Raw genomic sequence first — 22291 nt, 5'->3', positions numbered from 1 at the left:
GAAACAAAAATGATATTGTGAACAAAAAATGGCCACACAACTTCAGATTGGGCTCAGCCAATGTACTCACAATACCTAATCCTGCAAAATGTACCGGGCCTATATGAATCCAGAACCAAATCCTGGATTTGGTGCATTCCAAATTGATGTATTCATTAGTTGGCAGGGGTGTTCCAGCAGTTGGCTCTTAGTGGGTTTGGGGATTTGCTGGGCGGTATGACCAAAAATTTATATCATGGTTTTTTTTTCCATGCATGATTAGGTGTTAACCCCATTTCCTAATAAATTAGAGAATAATTACTGCAGTATTGAAAATCAGCCGTAAGGTAAATCAGGCAGGCTTAGTTTCCCAGGCAAGGCCGCAGACAACATAGCACAGGAGGAGGCGTTTGATAGCTTTAAATACCCCCCACGCATGCGCAGAACCGGCGCCGTCAGCGTGTCGTGGACGTGCACGCTTTGACATGTACGTGCGCAACTGGACACGCGTGCGCAACGTCCTGCGGACAACGGGACACGTGCGAGACTGGGCCGCACGGGTGAGTACCCTGACACCCCGGTATTGCGGTATCTGAAAAATGAATATAGTTTAAAAAAAAAAACACCTGTATTCGGTATTAAACGGTATATCGCCCAGCCCTAGGATTTGCACTCCAGAGCGGCTGGACTTGGCACGTTTGGCATCCCTGCACCCTGTGCCCTTTCATTGCATGCACACGCGTGTGTTAGCTGCGGCAGGAAAGAGTTAAGTGTGTGCGGCATATTGTCCCAGTGTTTAGCGCACTCATTTCTATTTAATAAAGATGAATATAAATAGGATTACCATGTTGGACTTGGTGTGGCCGCCAGCGAAGAGAATATTGGGATTTTAATTATATCCGCATAATAAAGCGGAAACACTGAGATACTTAATCTAAATCAATGTTCGTGAGAGCAGTAAACGTGCAGCATCTCCCAGCCACTGACAGCTCTGACACTGGGATATGAGCGGGTGGGAAGTGAGAGAGGTATTAATGGTGCAGGCAGCAGACGACTCCCCAGCCCGGAGTGCCCTGGAGCTAGCACTCTTTCCTTGCCGCTGCTGTGTAACATCAGGCTGGAACCTTTCTGCAGGATTACTCCATATAGACTAAAGCTAAAGCAGCACCTGTGCATTGCGTTTGGGCTTCACTTTCCTTTCCATCTGTCTCCTCGGGCAACCCTACAAACATTGTTGAACTATCAAATCTGGCAGGGGTGGTGGAAGGTGTAGTTCAACAACATTTGGAGCCTACCCCACCCTAGAGAAAAGCACAATGAGATATGTTGTGTATGCAGTTGGAGCCTCTCCCAGTGCAGTTACTAAATGTATAAAGACATGGCTGCCGGCGGTTCTGGCACATACGCGCCCATTACAGAGCGGCTGCACAGCGCAATACATTTAGCATGTGTTTTTGGGAGGGGGGCTCTGGAATATGTGCTTTGAGGCATGTTAGGTTTTGGCAGACACCCATGTATACATCAGAATAAACCAATGCCAACAGGCTTGGTATATATTAAAACCTTATGGTTGGATACAGCAGCAATTTAAGACATTTTGCAGTTGGTCTTCATTTTTTATTCTTTCCATTCCAGCATTAATTACCCCAGCAACCAGTAAGCAGTCAAATAAAAATAAAAGAGGAATTGAAGAGTGCCTGAAAAAAAGTACCTAAAATATAGTCAGTCTGTTTACTAGTTGCCAGAGTCTGTGACCCACGACAACCAAATAACCTTTTTACTTGCAGTTTGGAAAGTATGTATATATGGATATGGCAGCTATGTGCTATAATATAATAATAGAAAGGACCTGAGATCAAGACAGGAATACAAAAATGTGTGCTGAGACAAGAGGAAGTAGATCCTTTCCCATAGAGCTTACAATCTAATTGGCAGCATAGTTAATAAATCAAAATAGGTCAGTCTATAATATACTAAAAGTTAAGTACAGGTAAGGTTCTCTACGCCTCTACACATCAACAAGGGTCTCTGGATCCAGTGCAGGTTTTGCAGCTCGCTGCTCCCCCTGGAGAGGCTATGAGAGATGATTATCATGCTGTGACCTGCAGGTACCATGGCAGGCGAGGGGCTTTTATTGGCTCGGCTTGATCGCTTTGCGTCCATCCAGACTTATTAACTGCGCAGTGTTTCCGTATGCAGCACTACTTGATCTTTTGTTGCTTTCTTCCCTCTGTGTGATTGGAATGATGTATGCGAGACGTGGCGCCCATTACAGTACAGGCGTGCTTCATGTGTAGCGTGTTCAGGCAGCACTCAATCATACCGCAAGCAGCCCATCATTCACTTGGGCCTTTCTACTGAGTCTTAATATATGGCGGCATTGTTGGTTTTAGTCATCCTCAGAATAAATTGGCCTTGTTTGGCATCAGAAATGATTGCATGATTATTAATTGTATTAAATTGCCCTATGGTCTCTGATAAAACTGGCCATACTGTATGTGAACGCGATAGGCACCTTAGATTGTAAGCTCAACTGGGTCAGGGGCTGATGTACAATCTCTGTAAAGCGCCGCAGAATATGTCAGTGCTATATAAATAAAGACTAATAACATCCCCCTGCTCTGTAAAACACTAGAGGAGACAATGGCCCTATATAAATAGACTAAACCACTTAGAAGCATAGAGGAAGCAGTGACCGGCAGATAGGGGTGCTTATTAACCACCCCATGTGCCATATGCAATGCTAACAATGGCTTTCATGTAGACTAGTGTGACAGAATCCTCTCCTATAAAGATAGCTGAAATGTCAGCCATAAAGCAGGACAGGACTGCTGCTTTGTAAGGCAAGAGATGTAACTGGCTGTCCTTTAGCCTACACATCCACATGTTTTCCTTGTAGTTCTGCCGCTCTCCCTTGCTATTGTATGAAATGCTGGAAGTGGTAGTTCAGTAACAGCAGGAAGGCTACAGGTAAAAGCACACTGCTCAGGGTATCTGGAAAGTACTAGCAGGGAGAATGGAAGGTACTCATTTCCTAGGCCTTTCTCAGAGGGAGAGCTTGGGGAACCGCTGCTGTGTAACAGGAGCTATTGGCTAACAGAAAGGTTCAGTCCATCAGGCCCAATTGCCTAAAGTGGCTCATTACGAGTGGCTCGAAGATATTAGAGTTTGGATAAATAGCCCTCGCTTGGCCTAGCCGAGCTCTGAGTGCCGCTGTTGAAGGATCTGATCATTTACTGGCGTCTCTTCAATGTAATCAACTCAGTCGCGTGAAACGAGATCAAATCTCACAGCAAACAGGCCGCTTACACGAGTAAACAGGGCGCACTCCCGAGCCCCATCCTGGCGCTGGAATCTATAGGGCCTCCTTGGTTGGAGGAAAGTGTAAAAAGACAGTACCATCTTTAAAGGGGAACTTCACCCAAACACAACATAAGCTTTTGAAAAGTAGATATCATTTCAAGCAACTTTGCAATATACATCAGTTAAAAAAATGCAGCTTTTTCTTGATTTTTAATGTAATAATATTGTTTGTAACAGTTCCCTAAGCCCCGCCCCCTGTTCCCCTGCTGATCTGGCTGACTACTTTGGGACTCAAATAAAATGTAACAGTAGTCATCTGGCCTTTAGCCTGCCAGATCCCACAATCCCCTGCACACATGATGTCAATAAGAAAAGGAACATCACAGCACAATGCATTGTGGGTTATGTAGTTCCTGCATGCTGTCTGTAAGCTGTGGAGAAGTTGCTACAATTTGTAACATCAGTGTTTTAGTCCCTCCTCCCCTGCCAGGATTTCAAATGATGCAGAAAGAGAAGAACTGTTTTGCAGCTGAATTTCAGCATATAAAATGCTATTTATTCATACTATTTGAAGGAACAGATTACAGTGATGGGTATTTTAGGGGTTTCTGTGTTGTATGGAGCAAATTTTGGTTCAGAGGCCAAAGTTCCCTTTTAATTAAATTAATTTTTAACCCCCATCTCTGTCCTGTTGGGCCTCCCAAACCAACATGAAACAGCAATGGGAAAACTGTGTTGCCGGTCCACACAACGGGAGTCATAGGGCTCATGTTAATGGCCTGAGTGGCCACCATTCTGGCACTGATTTGCAGCCCGGGAAGTTGGAGTCAGAGCTCCTCGGGAAAGTGTTGCCTTTGCTGTATAATTACATGTGGGGGTCACTGAAGGATTAGGTGCTCCTTCTGAGGTTTCATCCTCCCCAACAGCTGTTTAGTTCTAGGATCTCCTAAACTTTATTCTTAATCCACAGCCGACATGGGAGAGTCAGATCTCTAATACTTCTGGGATCTCCCAAGTGCTTCTGTGTTTCTGATGCAAGTTGCCAGCCCTGTGTGGCCTGGGGGCAGCTTTATGTTAGGCTCTTGTTTGCTAATTAAGTCTGCCTTCAGAATGTCCTGTGTGTGTGTTCTTTTTCTGTTGTAAAAATCAGTGTGAGGAGCATCTTAATTTGCTTAATGTATTTGCTGGTAGGGGGGCCGCGGGACTACAGAGGATTATGGGATTGCGGCTAACAGGGCATCAATGTGTTGATCTTAAACATTTGTATCAGTGATTATCTTCTGTGAAATGCATGAAATGGAGGACTTTAGGACTTCATATTTTTGAATATGAAATGCCATTCGGCTCCTACAGCATCCCTGTATGGGGAAATACACTGATAAAAGGATGGAGTCAGTATAAGTATGTATGGCATGGATGTTGAATGGCAGCTTGGGGGCAGTTGCTTACATTTTCCCCATAGATCAGGGCCCCAGCGTGCCTCCACCTATCTCTAGCTCCATTCCCATGTAATGCTCTATTTCAGCTCCTAGATGGGATGTAGCCCAAGCAATCTGATTGGCTGAATCCTAAGAACTCATGTCATTCCATATCTAGCAATGAATCTTGGGAGTGAGCTGAATCCCCCAATACAGATACCGGATACAGTGCCTCCCTATGGAAAACTGGTTAAACCTGAGGCCGAACACACAGAGGAAATGTCTGGGCTCTTGCGCTGCTCATACTCGGGGCCAATCAATATGTCAGTCCTCTAAGCCTCACTGACTGGCTGATCCCTCTAGATTTATATAGTGGCAGGGGAACTGCCTGTAGTTCATTGGGATGCCAGCATTGCGCACCTTTTGGTCTTAATTTGTCTAGTTCTGTATCTTAATCCAGTCACTTCTGCATATGGAGTAAGGTACTGCCATCCTTACTTGCTATCTTTCTTATAAAGGGTAACTAAACCCGTGTATTGTGAGACATCGTTAGTGTATCTCTAGATTTAATAAATCATTTCCCTCATCCAAGAGACCAGGATTGGCAATAAAATGAACTGCATCTTGGTTAATAGTATGCTGAAATGCATTACATGTACTCCTAAAAAAATACTCTTCTTAAAGGGAAACTATACCCCCAGAATGAATATTTAACCAACAGTTTGTTAAGTGACCTATTAAAGAATCTCGTCAAGCTGAAATATATATATATATCAGTAAATATTGCCCTTTTACATCCTTTCCCTTGAGCCGCCATTTAGTGATGGGCTGTGTGCTCCCTCAGAGATCAGCTGACAGGAAATAATGCAGCTCTGACTGTAACAGGAAGTAGTGTGGGAGCAAAAGGCAGAACTCTGCCCATTCATTGGCTGATGGGGCCTAGCATGTATGTGTGCCTTGGCTTGTTTGTTTGAACTGTGAATCCTATGGTCCCAGGGGGCGGCGATTCATTCTTGAAATGGCAATTTTCTATTTAGGATTACCCAACTGCACATACTACTAAAAAAGTATATTTTTATATAAAAAGGTTTATTTGGCTAAAGCAGGGTTTTACATATGAGCTTGTTTAAGCAATATACTGTATTTGTATAGAGGCCTACATTATTGGGGGGGGGGGGGGGGGGTATAGTTTTCCTTTAAGGGTAGAAAGGCCCAATGTTTTTGTTTAATTCCTATGCTGGCAGTGAGTAATGACCATAAGATCTTGCTGTCTCTTTCATGGCCTCTGGGTGGGGAGGGAGACAAACATTAAAGAAGGGAAAACAAGCCCCCTTGTGTTTGTGCTGTTTGTGTAGCTGCAGTGCAGGGTTTATGGCAGGATCATGGGTCGGGCATGTGATGCCCTAGGAATGCAGGCAAAGGAATCCCAGCTCACTGCTGTCTGGGGGTCAGATCAGCCCAGTGGAAAAGGTGCTCCCTCCTCTTGGTGTCACCCCCTCTTTAATCCATGGCCCCCTGGCTGAACCTCATGAAAGCAGCTGCACAGAGGCATTCCATCTGTCCCTTGGCTTGTGATAAACATTTGCTCAAACAGCTGCCCAACAACTGGCTGGGTTACCCGGGCATCTGCTACTAATGGCTGTGCCCCTGCTGCCTGGCACAACCAGTGTTCCTCTCAGCCAGCCCCAGATTTACCTGTATGCATCACCAAAGCTCATTTAACTGATTAGTTATGGATTTTATAAACAATAAACATTATGAATAGCTCTGGTTCTTGATTAAATCAATTGTACTACAGTGTCTGAGAGTGAGTGGGGGGGGGGGGCAAACAAGTTCTTTGCTGTTATTCATTCTTTGGCCAGTGGAGGACGATGCTCAGTATATTTGATATAGTCTGCAATATTGACATAATGATGATGTCACTTCCAGGGTTATGATGAAGTCACATTTAGCTTATGATGTAGTCACTTCCGCTGCTATGGCACCAGATGGTAGTGAGCTGGCATTGTGGGTTTGGGCCCAGGTCAGTCTGATTAGATCCAGTAGGGTATTGGGTCTATTATCTGGAATGCTGGGGACCTTGGTTTAGTTTTTCGAAGCCTTTGCACCACCAAGTACAAGATATTGGGGCTCAGCGCCTAGTTAATCATTGTTTTGTGCATTGTTTTAGGTTTATTTTGTAAATTGCAGTAAATGTGGCACGTGAATATATCGTTGATGGTAATTTTACGTAATTTTACAGCACAGTTCGGTAAATTTAATCCGGCCCACAGGGCTAATTTGTTCTCTGTGTGAATAATTTAGAGCTGCTCTGTGTATATAAAATAGGAAAAGGTTAATAACCGTGGTCCCTTTAAAGAAGGCCCTGCCAACAAATGAATACGATTTCTGATGGTGGCCCTTTGGGATGGCATTGCTTTCTAGGTAATGGGTTTCCCAATATCAAAAGATATTTTTTGCTTGTAGCCCCCCCTTTAAACCTGACACTTTCTTTCCTTGCTCTGTTTTCTCTCCCTTTGCCCCTTTGTACGTCGGATTATCTCTTACCCCTTGGGTGCCAAACAGCTGTAAGAGTTTTTTACCCAGCAGCCCAAGGCCCCTGTCAGTCACCTTCTTCTCCTTTCTTCCCTCCGAGCTACATTTGAAGATTCCCTAAGTCTCTCTTGATAAGTTTTACGCTCCATAATTGTCAATAATAGAGGATTTTACAGCAGGAGATTTGGGAGGGCAGGGGTCCAGTGAAGGGAGAGAGAATTACACGGGGTTGGGGGGGGGGACAGAAATCCTGGCCCAAGTAGGTGGAACAGAGCCGTTCCGCAGACACACAAGCCCCTTTCTCCTGCGCTTTTCTCTTGCCGCACTCGGCCCGTGGAACGGTGAAGGGTTTCTCTGAAAAGGTTGCCGCATGTGTTTGAGGCTGATAAGCCCCTGGCTTTGAAGTGTGGCCGCGCCGAACGCCTGCTCCTGTTGCTGCTGCTGCCAGTCACGGGGAATTAATCACGTCCGCGGAGAGATAAGAGCGCAGAGTTTCGTTAAACGCTAAGGGAGGGGAGAAGAGAAGGAGCGGCATTCGAGGCACCCAACGCGCACGCATAGCCTCCTCCGATATAAAAATGCATACATTTCCGCCCCGGCTGGTAGTATTGTTATTGGCGTGTGTGTGGAGCACTGAAATTGGTTTTCATTTGGTGCATATGTGTTTGCCTTTACATTAAGCTTTGTTATGACTTTGCAGTTGGTCTTCGTTTTAAGCTTTGTGTGCAGTTTAAAGTAAAAATGTAGTTATTTACATGCAGTTTAGAAATTTCAGCAGCTGTCTTGTTGCCGGGGTCCTGTTTATCCTAGCAACCAGGCAGGTTTCAGGTTTGAATGAGAGACTGGAAACTGAATAGGTGAGGGGGCTGAATAGGAAACGCAGTAATAAAATGTAACCGTAACAATAAAATTGTAGCCTCACAGAGCAATAGTCTTTTGGCTGCCGGGGTCAGTGACCCCAATCAATCACGTAGTAGTTCAAATGCTTTTCAATAGCTGGGAATTATTGTGTATAGAAAGACATGATGTGTCAGGGGGAAAGTTGCTGGTTGTGTGCATAAAGGGTTCAGGAGATGTAGATCAGTAATAGCTGGAATTGACTTTATAACTAATAGGGCAACATGTAGTACAATTTACTCTGGGCCCAGTCGCTGTTGGTCCTGCCCATCTGCATGGTTCCCGTGGAATCATCCTTCAGCCGTATTTCTGCCCATTTTGTTCTGAATCATTCATAATGACTGCAATTAATCTCCTTCATTTTACTAATCATAATTAAATAGGCTCTAAGAGTTTGCAAAGCATCCAAAAACTAATAAACAATGAATTATTACTGAACATGCCAACTGTGATGGGGCTGGCAAGGGGAGATGGCTGTGGCTGTGGGATAGCAGGTATAGTAGGGAGAGATGGTGCCTATAGTAGCAGTGGGGGAATAATAGCCACTGGGAAGGGACTGGGGCTGTGGGATAGCAGGTATAGTAGGGAGAGATGGTGCCTATAGTAGCAGTGGGGGGATAATAGCCTCTGGGAAGGGACTGGGGCTGTGGGATAGCAGGTATAGTAGGGAGAGGTGGTGCCTATAGTAGCAGTGGGGGGATAATAGCCTCTGGGAAGGGACTGTGGCTGTGGGATAGCAGGTATAGTAGGGAGAGATGGTGCCTATAGTAGCAGTGGGGGGATAATAGCCTCTGGGAAGGGACTGTGGCTGTGGGATAGCAGGTATAGTAGGGAGAGATGGTGCCTATAGTAGCAGTGGGGGAATAATAGCCTCTGGGAAGGGACTGTGGCATAGCAGGTTGGGGTGAGATGGTTCCTGTAGTAGGAGCAGACCTTGGCAGTGGTTTAGTAACCCATAGCAAGTTTCATACAGGTGGCCAATGAATGCTATATAGTAGCTGGCTGCTTAGAGTTAATAGACCTGGTGGAAACCATTAGACTTTTTATACATTTATCCATCTGTTTTTCCCAACCTGTGGCCCCTTGTTTTTTGTAAAACTCCCAGAACCTGCTGACAGCTACAGTCACTGTGAGGCCATGGGTTAAGCTGCCCTATATGCCGTGTGGGTTCTGCACAAGGGGCTGCCACCGCGACAGACAGCTCTGAAAAGGCTCCTCCTGACAAGCCATGGACAGTTTCTCGTGTGAAATCGGTTTAATAAGAGAGGACTGAAGACTCTGCCCAAGGACCCCCAGAATCTCCCAAGTGCCTCTCTTGTTTCCAGTTGGACAGCTCTGCATTAAAGCCCTCAGTTCCATGCTGTAGGTTTGTGCCAAGTGCCATAAACAGCCCAGTGGTGTTGCTTTGTCTGGAGATTATCACCGTCCTGACCCCCATTTACACCACAATACCCCGCTACTCCTTTGATACCTTCTGCTGGGACTGGCGCTTCAGTCTTTAGCTCACTTACATTAGAAAAGCCTTTATTTCCCATCATTAAAATATGTAATTTGTCAGTTCTAGCCAAAGGCTTTTGCCGAAGTTTTTTTTTTTTTTCTTTTCTGTTTTTCTGTCTTTTGTCCTATTTTTTTCCGAGCATTTCTTCTCATTTGCAGTTATAGCTCAATTATACAATTACCCTAGAAATTTGAGCTTACAAGTAACAACCGAAAAGGAATATTTTAATAGACACATTTTATTCTGCTATCAGCTGTGCTGATGGTGACTGTAATTAGGAGCACAAACAAATATGTCTCTCTTGGAGGGAGGAAGAGGGGGGAGAGGAGCCGGGAGATCCACTGGAGAGCTTTATGTAATATTGGGAATTCTGGGCTTTTGGAGCCGGGCAACAATTTCTCTAGGTGATACCCAACCAGTGGCTCGTGAGCAATATGTTGCTCCCCAACCCCTTGGATGTTGCTCCCAGTGGCCTCAAAACAGGTGCTTATTTTTGAATTTCTGGCTTGGGGGCAAGTTTCAGTTTCATAAAAACCCACTATAATGCCAAAGAGAGCCTTCTGTAGGCTGCCAGTCCACATAGAGGGTTTAAAATAGCCAAGTATTGCTCTTATTATCACCACCAGGAACCATTTCCATGCTTGTGTTGCTCCCCAACACCTTTTCCATTTGAATGTGGCTGACAGTTATAAAAGGTTGGGGATCCCTGTTTTAGGGTATTGCAAGAGAAAAGGAGCCTCTGCCCTTGAATAACCCTATTGGGCAGTACTTCAGACTGCTGTGCACCCAATAGTGTTAGAGATATCAGAAGACCTGTGGTTCTTCCAAGAGAAGGGATCTAGGGTGTCCTAAAGAGTATGTCTTGACCTGCACAGTTCTTGCCTTGCCAGGCTATCTTAGGCAAAAGTCATCAGGCTAGATTAGGCATCGGTCATAGTAACCAATTCCAATTTACTTTTATCACTTTATCCTCTCTAGACTAGTAAAAGCTACATTCTGATTGGCTGCTTTCTTTCATTGGGCAAGGTGAAGATTTATCCTCAACTCCTCGTTTTTCTTGAATTCCACTTCCATGTCTTCTGAACTGGAGACCCCTAAAAAGAAAAACACTCCCTTTCCTGCCATTGGGGTTATCTACTGTTGTAATGTAGCCCTTTGGCATAATGCCACCATACTTTATTATTTACTTTATATCCCAGAGTTACTTCCAATAGGTGAGCAGGGTGCAGAGACAAAATGTACTACTATGTTACAGAACAATGGGGGGACGACAATGATCTGTCATAGGTGAAGATGGCATTGTGCCCAAGTGTGGCAGAGAGGCTTGACATGTGATATGTCAAGGGGAATTCAAAAATGCAAAGTGTGAGAGATAAAGATAATTTCCACATGTAACAAAGGAAATGACCTACTTTTGTCTTATGTTTTCACCCAAGGAATGGGGCAGGTGCTATTGCTTTCATGTTTCTGAGAAACAGTCCCCCACCAACGCTAGTATTTTGTCAGGGTGTATACATTTGCATACAAAACCATTTATACAGGAAAGAGTAGATTAAAAACAATCAAGTGTTCAGTTATCTGACATTTCATGACTGTGCCATGCAGGCTGTATTTCTGAGAAGGGTTAATGGTTATTTTTTCCTATAAAATGCTGATTTTCTTACGAGCCTTAAACATTTAATGAAGCCATTTTGCTTGTCTCAGTCCTGGCACTTACCCATAGGCTTTGACTATACAACCACGAGGAGGTGCTGTTCCTTTGCAGTGATTACCCCCTTTAATGCCAGGTTCTACTCACACACGTGCTCTGCCCTGCTTATTTAAAGAGTATTATGAATGAAGAAATATTTTGCTTAATTAGTGCCAATTGGTTTGATTGTGTAATCACACTGAAGTTATAAGAAGATCAGATGCATTAGGTATGGTTCCTCGCACCCCTTAATGAGTGTTTATTTGCAGACTAGCCTGCACCCCATTGTATCACTGGGCCAACCGTATCGCATTCCCTCGACTCTACTTTATCTGGGCAGCCGGAGTGCCAGGAAGATATACTATAATATGATTAGTCATTGATTTGCTGCTTTCAGGTTAATTGTTAGAGACCTGAGCCAAGTGTGTTGCTAACAGGATAGCATGGAGCCATAGATTTTATCATGTTTATTTCTATATAACACTACTAATTATATGCAGTGTTGATGTAAACGATACAGTTAAGCACAATCCCTGATCTGTAATGATTGCAGTCTAGGTTTCAGGTCTGAGGCTCAGGTAGATTTTCTTTACTCACTCAAGGTCATAGAGAGCTGAGATGCAGAAGTCACTACAAAGCACATATATTTTTGAAACCTATGACACACAGTGCTAAGGGCAAGTTGTGCTCACCGCTAAATTTTAAACCATTAGATGGGGGTACATTGAGGCTGTGACCACAAAATTCATACAGACAGCAACTCCGTTATTAATATTTTCAGGACATTGTGACATTATATGCATGGGACTGTTTGTCCCATTTCTAAGCTTTTTCACTTTTACTGTTTTTCATGTCGGTTTTGTTGGGCATGAAGATGCCAGAGAAGATTAGTCAAGTTGCCCAGGGTTCCCAGGAATTCTTTCATTATTAAAATGCTGTACAGAACGGTTGTCCTCGCTTTTGAGCTCCTGAGATGTTTATATGAGGAAATGATAATAAATCTTCCCCTGAACATTGAACCTAGTTTTTTGTATTTCTCCTCTACCCTTCCCCTACTGCAGAATTCATAGTCACAGGCATGGCAGAAGATGGTCTGATGTTATAGATGGAGGCCATGTTTTACTCTACCTCAGTGGGAGGTGTGCAGGCCTGGACTTGCAATCTGTGGGTTCTGGCAAATGCCAGGGGGGCTGCTGTAAGATGCCAAAGATGCCATAGACACTCGCTATTTATTGGGCTGGGGGGGGGGGGGCTGTTTAGGCCTCTGTGTACTTGAAATGCCAGGGTCTATTTTGAACCCCAGTCCAGACCTAGAGGTATGCGTTGTCTCACCTGGGTTGTGAATTAACATAACAGACAACGTTGGAGACAATGAGTATGTTGAACTATATAAGTACTCTACTTTGAGTTCTGTGAGGCTCATTCGTCTATTTTTGTAAGTCTAAATCGCCTTTCGTAGATGTAATATGACCATTATTGTATATGGCTGTTGGGCACGTAACAGCATCTATGTTCCTTTAACTCTGCTCGGGGACTTTTCCTTCATTAAGCACATTTGTTTAGTAAAACTGCCTAAAAATAATCGTCAGATGATGTTATCAGAGTGCTGGCGGTGAATCAAAGCCATGGCTCTAATTAAACGAGGCCTGTGATTTGTTGTGTGTTGGCATATATTTCCATCCTAATGAGCTCGCTCAGGGGAGTCTCTGCTCCCTGTTCTAGAATGCTTTCCAGCATACCCTGGGCAACAATGTAAGAGGAGCTACGAGTAGGGAGCCTATTGGCCCCTGAGGTTCCCCCTGTGTTCCACCTAAAGTGACAGTTCATCAAAGCTTCCTGCACATCAAGGGCCGAATTAACCTCCTTTGTGCAAGTTGGTAAAGGGCTCCCTGTGAAGTAGCCTCATGGGGCAACCCCTCCTGTATTGTGCCCAGTCCTGATGGTGCTGGCCAGAGAAAGACTTAATTAAAGTAGAATTCATCTGAAGAGGGGATTATAAATTTAGTTGGTTTTAGCATAGGACAGCCCTACAGGGGCCCCTTGGAGAGATAAAGAACGACCATGTTTAACAAGTATATCCATCAGGGATGTTTCACCCACTTGCCTATCTCAATGTGTCCCATAAACCCGGATATGAGGAGCACTTAATTCAAAGTGCTTTTTCTCATTTATTTTCTTCATTAAAGCATTTTCAAATCTGGGTAATTTGAAGTGAGTTTATACAATGAAGCTGCCAGACTATGAGTCACTAACATTACAAATGGGGGGGGGATCCAGCAAAGACATATACACTGTAAACAAACTCTTTCCCTTATGATCGGGTGTATTATACTCTGTAATGCCTGTAATAACGCCAGGCTCCATGGTACTCATGCTTCTTTTATTATGCACTCAGCTTGGCACTCTTGGGATTGCTGCATTCATGTAGGAAGTAGGTTCCTTGGAAAGGCAGTGATTGTGTAAGGTGGTTGGGTAGCCTGGTATAAGCCTTTCTACTGTAAATGTTATTCATCGTCCCTTATTTCAGTTGTTCTGTGTCTGTGTGGATGATGACTTCTTGCTGGTTGTGGCCCCAAGCTTGCCATTCAGGCCCAACTGATCCTTGGCTATACGTTGCCTAGCCCCAACTCTGTATTGCAAGTGTGTCACCTGATCTCTTACTTGCTAGCCAGGTAGTCATACCCTGAGGGGTGCTGCTGCCAAGAGTCCAGTTGAGAAGCTCTCCTCAGGTGGCAGTGCCCTGCAAGTTACTAGGAGTGGTTAAAAGCTGCTCTTGGTAACTTAAAAAAAACAAAACAAAACCTCAACATTTCTGCTATTCTAGTGCTGAGAGAACCATTGAACTCTCTGCACTAGAGATTTTACCCCCCCCCCTCTACCTGCACCAAATCTCCGAATGGCAGGCGAGGGCTGGAGGGTGGCAGCATTGGGTGCAGAATCACCCCTCCATACTCTACTGATTTCATCTCATCTCCTGTCCTTCATCTTTATACCCCCATCGGGTACTCTTTCTTTCTTTCTCTCCCTCGTTCTTGCTCTTTCTACACATTTCATGCATTTTCATTTCTTGGTTTTGTGTGTTAGTTTCCCCTTATCCATGCTCTGTTGTCTCATGTACTTTGGATTGCAGTATCTTCCCGCACATGTAGTCAGCTCTTGGTGCAGACCACGTGGCTACTCTTCCCTGTCTCCGTTGTTGCCCTAGCAACCTTGCCCATCCTCTGGCAGATTCAGGAGCGGGATGTCAGTCTGACACGCAGTATGGGGGCTGATCACGCTGGCTTCTGGGTACCAACTGGGGACTTCACTGTGCAGTGTTAATATTTGTTTGCTCTTTAGGATGTTTAATCACCATGCACTATTCACATTGGCTCATACAATGTCTCCGGTGCACACATCATTAATGTCGACCTGCTCAGGTCCCTTATTCCCTTTATTCTGTTGAGCCCACTGAGTACAGAACTGGCCTGCAGAGTATTAATAAGGAATGTGTTATATTTGCCTTTTCAACTCAGAGTGTTATTGCTAAATGGGGGCCACACCGGCTACTATTGGACCTCTATCATTTTCCAAATATCTGTTCTGTGTAGTTTTTTTCTCAAAAGGTTAATTTAATGGCCACAATAATTTATCCTTGTGGGTTTCCTCCGGGTACTCAGGCAGGTTATCATGTGTGAACATAATAGGGAAATTAGATTGTAAGCCCCACTGGGGCAGGGATTGATGTGTAAGAAATATAATCTCTGTAAATTGCTGCAGAATATGTTGGCTCTATATAAATAAAGGATAATATCCAACCTGTCTTACTGTCCTGTTGTTGAAGTGCAACTTGGGACCCCGGTTTTAAATTATTAGGCCTTTTTTGGCCATTTAACTGGACCTGTCAATCTTATTGCCCTAATCTGTTTCACTTGCAACAACTATTATAGATATTTTGGAAGACAATACATTTTTCAGGGACTTCATGGAAAATAAAATGTTGATAATAATAATAATATAATGCTTATATTGTGTGTTGCCTCTATGGCTCACCTCTTCTTATTCTGAATCTTCCCCGCAGATCCTGGTGGACCTTTCTGCCTCCTCTCATATGGCGCAACAGTACGAGAATGTGGTGGTCCACGAAGGAAATGCTATCCTGAGGGACTTGGTATTGAGCCCAGACCGGCAGTATATCTACGCAATGACAGAAAAGCAGGTAAGGTGAAAATGGCATGTATATGTATAAACAAGTGCTATTCTGTGACATGGGTAAAATCTGAGCTAGCATTGGGTTAAGGTTCTCATACATGGGCTGATTCTAGCTGCCGATATCGGTCTGTTAGACCGATTCGGCAGCTAATCGGCCCGTGTATGGGGACTACCGACGGGCCTGCCTGACATCTGGGCAGGTTAGAAAATCTAGTCGGATCGGGGGCCACATCGGCTCGTTGATGCGGTGCCTGGACCGAGTTTGCCTATACCTATCATTATAATTCGATTTTTTGGCCCCAGGGCCACCCATAGGTGCACCCGTAGGTGGGGGATATCGGGAGAAGATCCGCTCGCTTGGCGACATCGCCAAGCGAGCAGATCTTAAGGTATATGGGCATCTTTACTGGCGGGTTGATGGGAATTGTAGTTTACAGTATGTTAAGAGGTACTGGTTGTCCATTCCTCCTAAATTAGAGGATGTATCTTATTGCCTGAATAGGGCATGTTTGCATTTATAACTCTTAGTATGAGCTGCCACATTTCCCATAGGCATCAATAAACAACATCAACATATTATAGTGGCCCTCTTTCACTCAGGCAGTCTCCCTGGTATCTCCCATCATTAGGCAAACGTGCAGTTAGTAAATAATCCATGCACATAATAAGCAGTGCCTTATATGATACATGGTATATTTCCCTTTTAGCAAAATATTGCTATGTATTTTACAGTAGGTTTATAAGGAAATTACATATATATTATAGGGAAAAATATAGGAAGAATTATACTACAAACACCTAGCGGTGCCCATGTTCCTGCGGCTGCTTTCCTATACACTCGCCTTTATCTCTACTGCCCAAGACCAGACGCACCAAGGCTCCTACCAAATTGAATGTATGAAGACCTTCGGTGTGTTGCCCAGAATGTCTGATGTTTTCCTGACACAGGATTGCTAATCAGACAGGCCGACCTTTGACTTCCCAGTGTGCTGCGCTAGGGTTCTGCCTGTTGCTAAGGGAGCCTGTCAGAGAGGTTTCTATGTGAAACGCGCTTACAATGGTCATCCTATTGCTTTGCTGTTGCGTCTCGCAATTGTCATGCTAATGAAGTGGGTTCTGTGTTGTTCGCCAGGTGAATAAGAAGTAGTTTTCACTTCAAGATGTCTTGACTAAAGGATAAAAATCCACTTGGGAGTTAAGCAGACGGTATAATCTGTGCTCGGGAAGGGAATGTTCTCTGGCTTTCTGCTCTAATGCAGGCGCTTTACGAATAACAGCCCATTGATACTGTATGTTGACCCATCTCTTTCTAGAATATCTCTTTACTCATTTGCTGCTTTTGGCCTGGTTATGTGAATATCTTGTCTTTGTTTTTAGGCTGTCATTTCAAAGTACATTTATTAAAAATATATATATTTTTTTTGGTAAACAGCTGAGATTGAGCACGGTTTCTCCTGGCGCGCCCATTTCCCACCACCTATAATATGTAGTGCTGCAAGATATCTGTGGCCTGTGAGAACCATTAGTAGAAAGTGATTGATTTTAATTGATAATTGTGTTCTTTCAGACTATTTGCTGCATATCCCACTGTCATCACTGAGGCTCTAAGCATTTCCATTACAATTGCCTTTCATGGGAAACTGGTAGGGCAGTGGCACACGTAGAGATTAGTCGCCGAGATAAATCTTCGTTACTCTGGGCAACTACCCTGTAATGCCATCCCAACAGCAAGAATATAAATCGCTGGTGGGATGGCATATGTGTTGCTTCGGTTTCCCGAAGTTGCCCGAAGTTACCTTGAGAGGCAACTTCGGAAAAATGATGCCATCCCACCGACGATTTATATTCTTTCCAGTGGGATGGTGAAGATTTATTGTGGGCGACTAATCTCCATGTGTGGCGCTGCCCTTGGGGTGAAGACACACGGAGCTACTATTAGCAGCTACTTGTGGTGGCTACTAAAATAGACAATGCTAATCATTTGCTGATAATTGTCTCTACGTGTGTTTCTCGCGAGTCTTTTTCGCCGATTTGCGCAAAATCGACATCCCGCCGGCGACTTACATGTTCGCCGGTGGGATGGCAGGGGGAAGGCAACTCGGGGAGATTAGTCGCCCGCGAGCAGGGAGTTTTGCCGCGGGCGACTAATCTCCCCGTGTGCCAGAGCCCTTAAAATACACTGAAGATGAACACTGATTCTATAATTTTGTTTCTTTTGTAATGAAATGGGTCAATATTTGCAAGAATTTGTCCTTTTTTACATTTTCTACAGACATTTTTTATGGGTGGAGATCTGCTTAAGACCACTTATCTTGGCTATATCACTCTTAGTGGAAAGCAGAGGTGATATTGATATGTGGGTCATGGTGGAGCCTGTGGGGTTTGATAGTTACATACATAGTTACATAGTTACATAGTTACATAGGGTTGAAAAAAGACCATTGTCCATCAAGTTCAACCCATCCGAGTAAACCCAGCACACAACCTATACTAACCAATCTATACACTCACATATATAAACTATATATATATATATACAACCAGTAATACTAACTGTAGATATGAGTATCACAATAGCCTTGGATATTCTGCTTGTTCAAAAACTCATCCAGGCCCCTCTTAAAGGCATTAACAGAATCTGCCATTACTACATCACTAGGAAGGACATTCCCCAACCTCACTGCCCTCACCGTGAAAAACCCCCTACGCTGCTTCAAATGGAAGCTCCGTTCCTCTAATCTATAGGGGTGACCTCTGGTGCGCTGATTGTTTTTATGGGAAAAAAGAACATCCCCCACCTGCCTATAATCCCCTCTAATGTACTTGTACAGAGTAATCATGTCCCCTCGCAAGCGCCTCTTTTCCAGAGAAAACAACCCCAACCTCGACAGTCTAACCTCATGATGATGTCCACAGATGTATACAGGTTTTATTTGGGATTGTTGGCAGCTATGGCTTTAAAAATATAGCATGCATCGGAACTGCCCAATGATTTTCAGTAGCTTTAAATATATTTATATATTACCTAGTGCTAGTGCATTTGCAGCAAAGTGCTTTTATATGGGAATTTGGAAATAGGGGCAAGAAATATCCTCTGTTTTTATGCCCTGCTAAGTCCTTCATCCTTTTGAGTTTTTCTAGAAGGCGTATTAATATTTCTCTTGCGGTTTCCCTCATGAGAAATGCTATTCACTATGAGCCTACCGTGGAGCTCCCTTTTGCAATATAGATGTATGTCAGGGGTTAATTTAGAAGAAACTGAATGTGCCATAACTGACATTGCATCAAATAGGAGTCTCTTTTCAGGGGGGAGTATTTATTGGTGTTTGATCAGAGCTTCATGCAAGGCTGTCTCCTAGAGATGGGGCCATGTGTTACTGATGGTGGGAGGGTGGCTGGTGTTTCTTGACTTCAATACTTTGCCTTGATGGGACATGATACATTGGAGGGGGTCACAGAGCAGTATAGATTTCTAGGGCCTTGTTCTGCACTGGAGTGTGACAGCTTTTCCGATCTGTTCCGCCCCTGCACAAAGATTTCTATCCATCATCTCCTTCTCAGGCCTGGAGGGAGCAAAGGGTGAAGCGTGATGGCAGGGAAAGCATTTCATACCTGATGTAAAACCCCTCCTGCAGGTTCTGATCAGAGGATCCTGTAATGCCTCTTGAACAGCCATCTCCATCATGGTCTTTGTAAAGCTGACCTTGTTGAGCTCGCCTATGTTTTCAGCCTAGGTATAATAATATATTAATGGTACGAATGGCCAACAGATTTTATTCTATAATTCTTTCCCCATTTTGTCTAGTTTCTGCCATAGATAACCCTCCCATATCTTGGTGACAAAGACCCTGTGTTAATAAAGTGAAATATTTTGCCGGGTTACAGTTATCACTGCAGAGGAGAAAGTAATTAAATGCACAGTTGTAAGTGAGCTGGAAGGCCTGTGCCAGGATGAAGGATTTTAATCAAATATAGAGGAGCAATTAATAAAGTGCTTGTAACCCTCCTGCTTTTGCCATGGTGTTGTTAGGTGTCTTGTAGCATCGCATACAGAGGGTGGTGGGGGGTATTGGATATACTTTCATCTCGCAGGGTTCCCTGTGGAATCAGAAAATAGGATTGCCTGCTGGAAGTGGTATTGATCCAAGTGTACAGATTTCTTAAACTCTCTCCTTTTACTACTTAGTGCATTGTAAGCGCTGAGTAGAGCATCTCATGGATGCGGCTTGGGGTTTGATCGCCATAAAATGAAATGCTGTCTGTAATAAACAAATTCAATAATCTAAGGAGCCAATGGGGATATAAACACGATTATAAAATATACAGGCATTTGCATGCATGTACAGTGGAAGCTCTTCTTATTGGGCTGATACTTTATCGCTGGCATTTTAGAAAAGCCCTTGCATCCATTATAGAGCTTACTCGAACAAACACCGGTCTTAAGCTAAATACCCACCGGGGCCATCGGCACGTGATGCAATAATTTCTTCGCTCATAGACTAGACTGTGCACTATTTGGTTTTAGTGTACAGAATGTAATACATCTTTTCAACGAATGCACAATTTCTAGCTAGCTGAGTGCAGTCAATTGAGTTCTCTAATTCTACTCTGAATGGCTTTATGGTACATACGCTGTGGTTGCCTTTCTCTCATCTGAGAATTGACCCAAATAAAAAAAAAACTGGTTTTGCTTTCTGACTGGTTAAACAATGTGATCAAGCTATAAGTCAACATATATATGTTTGCTGTAGAGTCCACCTTCAAACAATCACTACTGTACTGTGTAGCCCAGCATACATGTGACTAGCTTATCCACTGATTGTCACATTGGAGCTCAAATAAATATAGAAAAAAAATAATACACACATCTGTGAAAAAAATACACTTCTGTGATGGTCTCTTCAATGTGGTCAACCAGGGACCATATGGTCTTTAACCTTTTTTTTTAACCTGAGAGCCACATTCAAATCTAAAAAGTGTTGGGGATCCACAGAAGCATGAGAAAACCTCCTGTAGGTTGCCAAATAAGCACTGTGATTAGCATTTGGTAGACATGTATTTTTTTTTTTGCCTCCAAGAACATTTAGGCTAATGAGGCAAAAGGGTTGGTGGGCAAAACGTTGCTCAAGAGCCACTAGTTTGGGACCACTTAGCTAACCCTAAGTTAGCTGATCTGGTTGTTTTTGAGCAATCTGGCTTACAAACAGTCCAAACAGAACAGTAATATCCGACAAAGAAATCAAATTGAATGTGGAAGAATGGAATGTTGGGATGTATGGATAGATAATGGCAATGTTGTGTAAATGTTCCTGTTACAACCATAGCTTGATTATCTGAATATGGCTGAGTTACAAAGAGAAATGTTCTCACAGAACCCTAAAATACGACCTTAGTGTGAACATACAAACCATAGACACTGTACACTTTTAATATACAGTTGAAATCATCATGGGGAGTTGTCCATATCTTAACCATCTGCAGTGTCTTGTAATACCCCTTTGGCACTCAGAGCGTTGATTGGGAATAACCTTTATGTCCTTCCCTTCAGACATGATGTTGCGTAAAGTCTTATGGCACAATCAGTATAATGAGTAGTGTAAGCGTATGATGTCTCTCTCACAAATGTTTCTTGACATGAATACCTTTCAGCGTTTCCCATCTTATCCTTGTTTATGTGAACTAGAGAAAAAAAAAAAAAAAAAAGAAATCCTCCAGCTAGTGAATCGATCTTAATCTTGCAAATAAACTCTTCTGAAATTCCTTATCTTCCTTGGAGAGCTGCTTGGAAGGTGACCAAGAGTGTTGGATTGTGATGGAGAGTTCTTGGAGGAAGACCAGCAGTGAACCAGCTTTTATTGGTAGTGCAGGCATTGCTGACATTCTTCTCATTCCTTCCTCTTGTCTGTCATATTTCTGTGTGGGTACAGTCAGATCATGCATCCCTCCAATGAGCATTGGTTTGTCAGCTAAAGTAAAATGTTGCGCTGGGAATATCAGTGTCTATCCTTCTTCTAGTTGTAAAGAGGCTGTTATGCCTAGCTGTAGCCAGGGGAGAGATGGAAATCTAGTTTCAGGTGAGTGAAAGGAATAAACATGCAGCTATAGATTGTGCTACACCACTGGCCAACTGACCCTTAATTCCATGTTCATTTGCACTTTTTAGCCTTTTGAGAACATGACCATTTATGGTCCAACTTTTGCCCAGGCCCCAATTGTTGTAGCTGTCACTTAGCTATTTCCAACTATATCCAAGGCAGTACATAAGCATCCACCCCAGATCTCACCTTATGTTCTTCAGGCTTTGGCCCTTACTGACTGCTTTGGGTTTCCGGCTGCTTGCTTTTGGAGCCTATATCAAGACTTTCCATGCTTTGGTGCATTTTTCACTATTTCACATTTGGGGACTAGATAATTATAAAAGAATAATGAAGGAGGTCTATAGAAATCTTGGGCCTGCTGGGGGCAATAAAAATTGGAGAGCCATAAACAGCCTGCCGGCCTCAAGCTGGATAAACTGCCTTAATGTGTGTTTCCTCCCACTCTGAGTAGTTTTCAATAGTATCCATGACTGTGGAGTTGGTAGATAAATTCTCCGACTCCTCAGTTTCTGATACTTCCGACTCCACGACTTCGACTAATGTATTTTATACATTCATACAGTCAATGAAAAGCATGCTTCATGGTCGCTCAACATATTCGTTTATGCACTGCGTGCATTGGGCTTTATTCTTATAGCAGAGAAGTAATTTTGACTGTTAATTGGGACATTTAAACTTGCTT

At 43.5% G+C, this 22291-nt stretch overlaps 1 protein-coding gene across 5 annotated transcripts in view; it reads left to right on the top strand.

Moving 5' to 3' along the window:
• Positions 1–22291, top strand: part of plxna1 (plexin A1) — a 226735-nt gene that overhangs the window by 96543 nt on the left and 107901 nt on the right. For all 5 annotated transcript variants that reach the window (XM_031899707.1, XM_031899706.1, XM_031899704.1 and 2 more), the window contains 1 exon segment: positions 15381–15518. In XM_031899707.1, the coding sequence (XP_031755567.1) occupies positions 15381–15518 (138 nt within the window).

This window comes from Xenopus tropicalis, chromosome 4 (genome assembly GCF_000004195.4).
Source record: "Xenopus tropicalis strain Nigerian chromosome 4, UCB_Xtro_10.0, whole genome shotgun sequence".
Classification (NCBI taxonomy): domain Eukaryota; kingdom Metazoa; phylum Chordata; class Amphibia; order Anura; family Pipidae; genus Xenopus; species Xenopus tropicalis.
This window is presented reverse-complemented; position numbering and strand designations above follow the sequence as displayed.